This window comes from Mauremys reevesii, unplaced genomic scaffold, assembly GCF_016161935.1.
Source record: "Mauremys reevesii isolate NIE-2019 unplaced genomic scaffold, ASM1616193v1 Contig34, whole genome shotgun sequence".
In the NCBI taxonomy this organism is placed as follows: domain Eukaryota; kingdom Metazoa; phylum Chordata; order Testudines; family Geoemydidae; genus Mauremys; species Mauremys reevesii.
In genome coordinates this window covers 109,515-120,223 of record NW_024100845.1, presented here as the reverse complement: position 1 = coordinate 120,223, position 10,709 = coordinate 109,515, and the positions used below count along the sequence as shown (strand labels likewise).

At 52.3% G+C, this 10,709-nt stretch overlaps 1 protein-coding gene across 1 annotated transcript; it reads right to left on the bottom strand.

Annotated features, from left to right (window-relative positions):
- Window positions 1-795: 795 nt before the first annotated feature.
- LOC120393824 (zinc finger protein RFP-like) lies at window positions 796-9,815 on the bottom strand. Its single transcript, XM_039518318.1, has 7 exons — window positions 9,255-9,815; window positions 6,518-6,613; window positions 5,685-5,915; window positions 5,062-5,084; window positions 4,217-4,332; window positions 2,376-2,435; window positions 796-1,509 (listed from the first exon to the last, which is right to left on the bottom strand). Exons 1-7 carry the CDS (start codon window positions 9,669-9,671, stop codon window positions 989-991), a joined length of 1,464 nt encoding a protein of 487 aa, XP_039374252.1. The 5' UTR covers window positions 9,672-9,815; the 3' UTR covers window positions 796-988.
- Window positions 9,816-10,709: the final 894 nt, after the last annotated feature.

Sequence of the window (10,709 nt, the reverse complement as noted above, 5' to 3'; positions counted from 1 at the left end):
CAGTACAGTTGCTCAGGAATTAATGAGTTACAGTCTCTTTCAGTAACGTGTAATAAATCCCTCTGTCCCTCTCATATTCCCTTTCCTTCTCCCTTTTCTTTCATACCACCAATTTCTACTCAGTATTTTTGTAGCCCTCACTTCCCTCCTCTGTTTATTTTCCTCTCCCACTATCCTCTCCTCCCTCCCACAAATCATCCCTCATGGCTGCTCCATTCTTTTCTCTGCTTTTACCTTTTCCTCTCTTACTGAACGGTTGGTTCCCCTGGCCGGGATATTTTCCTGTCATCTTCTCGTTTCTATTTCCACCATTTCTCCTGGACTGTCTCTTTATTCTTGTTTTATTTTCATTCACAGTTTTCTTCTTGCTTCTTCTAATTCCCTCTAGTTAAACCTGCTCTTTCCCTGCCTCTCCCAGTACTGCCAACCTCAGGAGTTAAAAAACAAATAAATCACGAGATTATTAACCTTAAAAAAATGTGTCAATGTTTTTTTTGTCAATCTGCACCCATCTCACCCTCCCCCTGCCCTTTTGTGACAATTACAGGGTTACCACTGTCCTGTAGTTACAGGGGATGGTGACATAGGCCCCTGCAGCAGGAGCTCTGGCTGGGAGCCCCCAATGAGATCTAATCCCACCGATCTGTACAAAACCCTCCCTGCTGCTTCTCCCCAACCCTGATTGATTCATTCTGTGTCCCTGCCACCCGCATCTCCGCCTGTCCCCAGCCCGGCTGTTAGTGCTGCCCCCTGCCCAGCCCCCACCTCTGCCCCTCAGGGCCCCTCTGCCCCTGCTGCAACCCCAGGGGTTCTTCACCCCTCCTGCTTCCATCCCTGAGGCTGCAGGGAAGGGGAGGGGCTTCCATAGGTCACAGAGATGAGGAGCCAGGGGTTGGGTAGGCAGGAGTCCTCCAAGGTCATAGAGTCCAGGGCGTGTGAGGCTAGAAAGGCTGATTTCAGGGCCCACAGTGGGATATTTCACCCCATCTCAGGGACACAGCCTGAGCTGGGACCCTACCCCCAGCACCCAGAGCCAGGGTCGGACTCTCTCCCCACGGATGGAGCCCGGCGGGAAAGTGAAGATCGGGGCCTCGTCACCAGCATCGATAAATGTCACCTGCCCCCGGTCACAGTCCAGACAAACCCGGATCCTGCTGGGGGCCCGGCTCAGGGGCAGGGGGGTCACACGGGAGGTGAGAACCTGGAACTGACCCAGCCAGTGCCGCTCCACAGCCCAGATCCCTCCCTCAGGGCTAAGGCTGATCCATCCCTTCCTCCTCACAGACTCTCTGGCCACCCCCACAGCCCAGTCTCTCCGACCCCCCACCTCCACCTCCCAGCAATGTCTCCCCGAGGTGAATCCCTCACAGCCCAGCACACAGTGCTCAGTGTCAAATCTCTCAGGTTTGTTGGGCAGATCCTGGCGTTTGTCTCCCCATCTCACACTTTTCCAATCCTCAGACAGGATGAGTTCGGGATGAGCCGTGTCTGGATCCAGAGTCACATTCACTGGGGAGAGAGAATCAGAGCTTTAGGGGCAGAGCTTGGCCCTGAGGGAAGCTGGGACCATTTCTCAACACCCCAGCAACACCCTTCTAGCTGGGACAGGCCTGGATCCCAGGGAGCTGCCTCTGTCCTGCGCACCTGAGCAGGGATATCACTGCAGTTCTTCAGTATGTGTAATGGGAGCCACTTCATTCATTTTTCATTTGCTTGGTAAGGAATCAGCTCCCTGCTCCCTCTGCTGGGGCTGCTCTATTCCCAGCTTCAGAGACACAGCAAGGAAGGTTTTAGTGAGGAGGAAGCAGAGGAGGCAGGTATCAGCTTTGAACCCCAGAGGGAAGCTTCCTCCCCTAAATGCAGCCTCCACTCCCCAGCCAGAGTAGGAAGAGCCAATTAAGACCAGAGAGTAGGAAATGGGATTGGGTGGGGTAGTCCCATCACTAGTCTAGAGAGAAGGAAGGAACTGAGCCTTGGGGCCCGAGAGCGTCTCCCCAATCCAGGAAGCAGTGAGCAGCTCCAATGGGAGAGCCCAGCCCTGCCCAGAGAAAAGGCAGGATGTTGGAGAAGTGGATGGGGGAGACTCCCTGTACTGTGGTAAAGCAGAGGGATGTGTCAGCCCTCAGGACAGAGAGCTCTGTTCACAGGCTGCTCAAGGAGAGTTTTTCTATTCAGCAGCCTGGGCATGAACTCAGCCCTAAGGTTGGTGTCAGGAGTGTTCGTGTGACTTCAGCGTGGGAGCTCCTCACTGTTCAGTGTGTTGTTTTTAGGGCCGTGTGTGTCATGGTCACTGTCAGTTTGGTTGGTAACTTTAGCTAGAATCTCTTGAAGACTTTTTCTGATAATTTAAAGACAATCTCCAGCTGCAATCTCACCGTGTCTGAATGTTCCTAAAGATCCTCCTATTTCTGTCTCTAGTGCAGATGGCAGAGTGTCTGGAGGAGAAAGGAGATGAAATTTCAGCCTTTCATATTTATAACAGCATTTCCACTCTCAACTCATAGTAATCTCTTAATTATGACAGAGAAACACACCAAGAAACACTAATATTTAATATAAAAAGGTCTGAAACCATCTGTTTCCTCTCTCATTCAGGCAACTCCCAGAAATGGAACCAACATCCCTGCAGCCTCACAACCATCCCAGGACAGACAATCTGCAAGTGAGATTTGCTTTTCCCCTCCTCATCCCCTCCCACCCTTCAGACTCCAGTTGGTTTGTCTCATTCACTTACGGCCTTTTGTCGTAACCTAGGCCCAGAGCCTGCAAAGACTTCGGAATAAAAGTAACTTTACCCACTTTGGTCTCTCTGAAACTAACGGGATATTGAGAATTTGCTAAATCCTGGCTCTAATTGTGAGCTGTTGGGTCTGTTTACTCAGCATCTCTACAGAGAGCAGCACGACGGGGCCTCGTCCTCCATAAGCAGAAATAGAAATAATAATACAATAATTTTATAATTGTGGAAATTGAGGTGGGGAAGATTGATTCAATGGGACAAATTCACCCCTGTGCCAGCAGGAGAGCGGTGACTCTGCTGTTCAGTGGCTGCAGGGGCCGGTGCAGACCTTGGCACAGGCTGAGGAAGTTCTGAACCAGCCAGAGCTACATCCCTGTGACAATGGCCCCCGTGTGTCTTGCCCAGCGTGCAGAGTGTCAGAGGCCCAGCTTTACACTGCCCACCTCCCTCTGTCCCTCGTCCACCCCACTCCCTCTTCCACCCGCCCTCACCACCCCCACCCCATTCCCAGCCCTCTCAGGAACACGCCTTGTGCCTGCAGCTGCTGGGGAGGAGGCACCAGAGGCTCCTGTGCTGAAGGGATCCCTGATCAGGGGGGAGGGCCTTTCCCCTTCCCTACAGCCCATTTGGCCCAGACTAGCTGCACACAGGACCTGAGCCCAGTGATGGGCTGGATCCGCCTTTGAGAAATGTGCCCCATGGCTGGTGATGGGGCAGTAGACGGGGAGGGCTCTGAGCTATAGAGAGTTCTTTGCAGCATGTCTGGCTGTTGGGTCTTGCCAAAATGCTCGGTATTCAACTGACCATCATATCTGGGGTGGGGAAGGAATTTCCCCTAAGTCAGATTGGCAGAGAGCCTGGGGGGATTTCTGCCTTCCTCTGTGGTGTGGGGCACGGATCACTTGCAGATTTAAACTAGTCTCAATGGTGGATTTGCTGTAACTTGAATTCTTTAAATCATGATTTGAGGACTCCAGTAACTCAGCCAGAGGTTAGGGGTCTATTGCAGGAGTGGGTGGGTGAGGTTCTGGGGCCTGCAATGTGCAGGAGGTCAGACTGGATGATCATTATGGTCCCTTTTGGCCTTAAAGTCTATGAGTCTGAGTCATTTCTTTCTGAACTCCGAACGCGCTCCCGTTGACTCCAGAACTCCACCACCGTGAACGGCAGTGGCAGAGTCGACGGGGGAGCCGTGGACTTCGATCCCACGGCATGAGGACTGGTGAGTACTTCAAACTAAGGTATTCGACTTCAGCTACGCTATTCGCTATTCGCTATGCGTAGCTGAATTTGCGTACCTTAGTTCGAACTCCCCCCGCTAGTGTAGACCAGGCCTTGGACCTCAAGTGTGTGACATTCTCACCCAACAGTTAAATAGAAGCATCACCTAATTGTGAACCAATTGGCCAGAGACACTCTCCTCCCTCACTCTCAGAGGCTCATCCCAATTTCCATTCCTAGATCCCTTCTAGGTACCTTTGAACTTCCCCAGAGTCTCCAATAGCACAATCGTTTTCTGAGAGAAACCATTGATTCGCTCTTCCAGTTCAGGAGAAATCTCCTCTGGCTGCTGGAACTTCCTCTTCTCACACCTGGAGAGAAACAATTTCATGCGATTATATTTCACTGGGTGACTCATTATAAGTTCCAGCTAGTGAGTCGCTGCTCTAATGGGCCTGGAGTTAGAATTCCTCGACTTCTCCGAGCCTCAGAGCAGGTGCAACACAACCCATGGCCGTGCAACCTTCCCTTCAAGGACTCATTAATATTCTTCAACTTTGGTCTGGAGAGACCAGCTCTGGGATAAAAGGGGAATTGAGTCTCCATGGCCAATTCACTCCTAGGCCTCCATGCTCCGAGGGACAGGAAGTTCCCATGTGAAGTGCTATAGAAATCTGCCCTCTAGGAACTGGACTGAGACACCAACTCCCCCCTCCCCAGCTTGTTCCACACAGGTCTCCAAACAGTCCTCAGGTGGGAAAGACTCTTGACCACTGCTGCCCTAGGCTGAATGGTAACCAGGGCCCCAGCAGTGACAGGCCCATAGTCCATCCCCACAATCCTGAGGCAGCCAGTCCCCCAAGGAGGTGACATCTCTAGGAAATACTTGAGGTCAGTCCTTCCCACTGACTGGAGAATTCCAGATTCTTCTATACAAGGGTGAGAACCTCAGGATGAAGCTGATCAGAGAAATTTGTATCTAGAATGTGACCTTCCCCACACATTTTGCTGTAGAGCGCTGGGGAGATGCAGTGCTAACATCACCGTCAAGCTCTTTCCCAGTGTTGTGAGGTGTGAGGGGGAGTGAGAGAGCCACGTACCTGCTCAAGGTGCATCTAATATCCTAGAGGAGAGAGAGACAAAAGAATTTCAGTCCCCTCTGACACACACACACAGGGAACTTCCGGGAAGGGATTTTGCAAATGTGGGGCAGAGACGCCCTGCCCTGGCCCCAGGGCCATGGATTCCCTGAGCTAATGGGAGTTTTCCATCTCTCATATCTCTGTCTGTGACTCTACAAAGAACAATAGTCACTCACATGTCAGCAATGCACATGTCGAATTACACTATAGTCTCCAAATGCTCAACCGCAGTGCGTAGGATTCAGGAGCCCTCCCTTCCCTGTGTGATTTCTGGCATGTTTCTAATGACAGGTGCTGGTTTTCAATTGTCCTGGCGGTGTTCAACCCCACCCTCCACTCCCACTCCAAACCTTCCCGCAATGCCACACCCCAGGCCAACCCTTCCTGCTCCCACTCCACCCCCACCCTGCCTCTACCCCACCTCCTTTCATGAGCACACTCCCTCTCTGCTCCTCCCAGCCTCTCCTGCACACAGTGGAACAGCTGATCACAGCAGGCCAGAGGCAGGGGAGGGAGGGGGAGGAGTTAATTGGCAGAGCAGCCATTGGGAGCACCCATCTGCGTTTCTCATTCAGTCTCACCTGCAGGAATTCACTCGCTGGCTTCTTACACTTTCCCTCCATCTCACTGATCAGCTCACTGAGATGGGAAATCTGCTCGGAGAGTTTACGGACATTTTCATTCTGGATCCTCACAATCTCCTCGTCCAGCTTCTCCAGCTGGGCCAGCAGGAGTCGTTCTCGTTCCTCCAAGAACTGCTGCAGTTGCTGAAATTCAGACACAATCTTCTGCTTTTCGGTTTGTGTTTGTTTCTGTATGAAAATAGGGAAAAGAGCTGGTCAGGGACATATGGAGGGAGCCCGGAGTCCTTTCATGGAGAGCTGAGTGTGCAGGAGGCTGAATTTCTTTGAAAATCCAAAGATTTCTGACATTTGACTTTACCCTGTGCTTAGTAGGCAGGGGATTCTCTCACACCTTCCCCTTTTCCCCCTGCATCCTTCTGAAATGGATGTTTCTCTGCCTGTCATGGTCAGCACATGCTGTTATTTATGGTCTCTGGAAATCTTGACCCAGAGCAGCAGGAGGCAGGACTCAGCACTGCACTGATAGAGACGCCAGAGGAGTTAGAAGAAAACGTTTTAAAAATATACAAAATGACCAGACACAGGGGACAGCACTTCACGAGGACATTCAGTTCACTTGGGGAGGATTTCTGGGCAAGCCATAGGAGCTAGACATTAACTGATCAGCTGAAATGGAACTTTAGGGCTTGTCCATGCACGAATCTAACCCAGCAATCCATGGTCATGGAGAAACACACACAAGCCCATGTTCATGTAGGCCACACAGGAATCTGCCTCCAAACAGACCTCCCACTGCCAGTCCCTGCTGGTTCATAACAACAGGCACCTACCAGATATTCCTGGCAATTCCCCTCTCCAGTCACTTTCAATCCCAGCAGCTTTTCTCTCTCTTCCCTCAGAGTCTTCAAATGGGCCTGGATTCTTTCCTGAAGAAACAGAAAGGATTTGGGAGGTTTCATCTGGATAGTTGAGAGGTGCTTGGAAGTGGGTGTTTTTCCACCCAACACCCAAGATGACTGTGGTTCTAATCGCTTTGTGACATGAGGGCCAGCAAGGAGATAAAATCTTACTAATGGAGACCGGGGTATGGCTACATTTGCAACTTCAAAGCGCTGCCATGGGAGCGCTCCCGCGGCAGCGCTTTGAAGTGCAAGTCTGGTCACAGCGCCAGCGCTGGGAGAGAGCTCTCCCAGCACTGCATGTACTCCACCTCCCCGTGGGGATTAGCTGCGGTCCCAGCGCTAGAGAACTGTTTACACTGGTGCTTTACCGCGCATAACTTGCTGCGCTCAGGGGGGTGTTTTTTCACACCCCTGAGCGAGAAAGTTGCAGCGCTGTAAAGCGCCAGTGTAGCCAAGGCCTGGGAGTGTGTCATATTCCGACTTGTTACCAATTCCGGTTCAGTCTTTTTAGTAATTAGAGAGAGATCTCAATTATAACCAAGCTTTACTGGTATTTGTGAACTGATTAGTGGTACAGCACATAACAGTACACTGGAGTCACATGGGGGTGAATCAATAAACCAGTTTTGTAGAAGGTTTAACAAACCGAAGCCACCAGGGTTTAAATAGGGGCTGGGATTTCAGCCCTGAAGCCCTGGGTACTGCAGTGGTTGGACAGAGCTGGTTTAAGCACCAGGGCAAATCCCATGAGACGTCAGGAGGCCATTTATCTGATTGGAAACTGCACTGTCCAGTTGTGTGGAGCACTGTCCCTATCCAGTAGGGACTCGGCACTGTATGTGGCTTTGTCTGGTGCAAAAGGGAGAGGAGGAGACTGAGGCTGCAGGAGGACACCCGTGAGGGTGGGGGCAGGGCTGGGGTGGCACCTTCATGCAGAATGATGCAGGTGGGAACACTGAAAAAAGGGGTGGTGGGGTCCACACAGGATGTCTGCTACTGGTGAGGACGGGTTCATGCAGGCAGGCGTGGCCATGTCCTATGTTCTGGGGATGCCTCGGTGACCTCCCTAATTAGACATGATGCAGATTTGTATAAAGGACGGTTGGGGGTTGCCCCAGTGCTGTCCTAACCCCTCTCCATGGCAATGCCCCCTGGGCAGGTACCCCAAGGTCCTATTCCCTGGTAAAGATCCCGGAAGCAGTGCATTCTGGGAGATTTCAAAAGGCTGCCTGGTGGGACTAATGGAACCACTCTGGCTGGTCCTTGCCCACGTACACAACAGAGCCGGTCAGACTGGCACCGGTCAGCTCCAGCCTGGGGTTGGTTTTGCTACAACCCAGTGAAATCCCAGTGGTACTTGGCATGGACCTGAGCTGTCTGGAGCCCTTTTGTGTGCGGACTGAAGGTGGTCCAGGTCCCACGCAGCGTTTAGCCCAGTGATCTCCGCTAGTGCAGGCCGGCAGGAGTTTAACCCCTCATGGAGCAACACAGGAGTTCAGAATCTGAGCGATAAACCTCCTCTCCCTGGTGGGCCTGGGACCTTTATCAAGGCGTCTCTCCCTCCTAACGGACACACTTCATCACTGGGTGGGGTGATGCGAAGATGGCAGCATGGCAAAGTGGTTCAGGTTTTGAGTCTGGGGAGATCTGGGTTCTATGCTAAGGTCTGTCACTGACATGCTGGGTAACTGTGGGCAACTCGCTGCCCCACTTTGTGCCTCAGTTTCCCTTCCCCACCTTTTGTCTAGCTAGACCAGCGATCACCAACCAGTTGATTGTGATCTACCAGTCGATTGCCTGCCTGCCCCAGCCATACAGCATTCCCTGCACTGCCTGCAGTCACCGCCCCCGCAGCTCCCATTGGCTGGGAATGGGGAACTGTGGCCAGTGAGAGCTGTGTGACCGGTGCCTGCAGAGAGGGGCAGCACACAGACCCACATGCCGCCACAGGGGCCCCTTCTGGGAGTGGCGAAGGGCGGGGCAGGAAGGGAGCCTGTGTTAGCCTCGCTGCACCACTGACCAGAGGCCTCCTGATGTAACCCAGCTGGAGCCAGCACCCCATATCCCCTCCTTCACCCAACACCCCATACCACCTCCTGCACCCTAACCCCCTGCCCTAGCCCTGGCCCTCCTCCCAGAGCCAGGACCCCCTACCCATTCCTGCACCCCAGCACTCCGCCCCAGCCCAGAGCCCCCTCCTGCACCCAAACTCCCTCCCAGAGCTTGCACCCATCACCCCCTCCTGCACCCCAACATCCTGAGCAAGGCTCAGCACACAGCCCTCTGCCACACGTGAACCCCTTGGCCTTAGCCAAGAGCCAGTACCCCCCCTCGAACCCCAACCCCGTGCCCCAGATCGGTGATATTGAGCGAGGGTGGGTGATGGAAAGCAATGGAGACATGGGGGCGTAGAGTGAGTGGGGCTTTGGAGTGGGCAATGGGAGGGGCCTTGGGGAAGGAGTGGGCTAGATTCTACTTTCAAGACTTGATATTTTGCCTCTGTTGCTGCGCTGCCAGATCATTAATTTTGTTACAGCATCTCCCGTACAATGAAGACTTTACAGGCTGAATGATGATTCACACCCGTGACAGGGAACTCTCAGTGAAATTAGCCTGTCATTAAACCCCCAAAGTTAACCCATTACATTTTACTGCAATTCCCTACCTTGTACTCCTGGGCAGCCTCCTGGATGGGAACCACCCTGTGAGTGCGGTGAGCCCGGGACTCTCTGCAGACCAAACAGATGGGGCTTTGATCCTCTTCACAGAACAGTTTCAGAGCCTCCTGGTGCTCCCCACACACCCCGTCCCCTCCTCTTCCCTTTGCTGCCTGGAAACTCAGTTGCTTGGCGATTTCTACCATGTTTGTCAGCTGCCTGTTGGGCCTGAGGTTTCTCTGTTGCACAGTTTCTCTGCACTGAGGGCAGAATGCGGCTGTATCGGATCCCTCCCAGCACTGACTGATGCAGGCTCGGCAGAAATTGTGCCCACACTCCACACTGACAGGTTCTGTGAAATACTCCAGACAGACGGGACATGTCGCTTCCTCCTGAAGCCTTTCCATGGGGTTCTCTGCAGCCATGGCTTCCTCTGGGCAGTTTGTAACAGTCTTTGTTTCAAATTCCTGAATTCAAACTATGCCCCGCCTACAGCAGCAAGGGGGTGTTTCCTTGCCTGAAAATGACTCCTGCTGTTTGCAGAGCAGGAAGGACCCAGCCAATTTCACCCCTGGAGGCTTTAGTGAAAAAATGTACAATCACACCAGTGCCAGGTAACTTTCCATTCTATGCATCCGAAGAAGTGAGCTTTAGCTCACGAAAGCTCATGCTAAAATAAATTTGTTAGTCTTTAAGGTGCCACAAGTACTCCTGGTTTTTTTGCGGATACAGACTAACACGGCTGCTACTCTGAAACAGGTAACTTTCAGTGAAATTAGCCTGTAATTAGAACCCAAAGGGCTCCTGGTCTCCAGTCAGTCCCTGAGCTGGTGTGGAGGGTCACGGAGGCATCCGCCTGTGAGGATGAACCTGCAGGAGCAGGAGCAGGAGCTGGGTGTCAGTGATAGTCAGGCTGGGCAGAATTTTTTTATAATACATAACTTTGACAGATAACGTTTATTTTAGGCAATTTTTAGATTTATTGATTTAAACTTCCACAGTTGCACAAAAATCTGAGGTTTAAGCATTTCATTCCAATTAAAATGTTCACAGCTGTGGGAAGTTATGGGGGGATCGGACAATATTTTGGTCAGACCAGAACTATTTAATGACACTGGACACTGAGATTCAAGAAGTTGAAGTTTTAGAACTGTTAAAATTGTCTGTGAGCAGGTAAATCTCCTCCCTCCCCCAGCAGTTCCCCCAGGGCAGTAACCCAATTCCTCCCCCCACCACCACACAGACAGAGGCTGAAAGTCCATCTGATGGCAGCTCAGGGGCCTGTGGAATGTGCTGGAATGTGTTTGAGCTCCGCAGCACCCATGGGGTCAGCTCAGCCTGGGCCCTAGTGGGGCAGGTGCCTCTGTAACACAACCACTCCCAGCAAGGCCTGCACCGATTTTCTCCCTGTTTGTCAGTCTCAGCAGAGAGACCAGGGACTGCAGGGAGACCAAGCTCCTGTC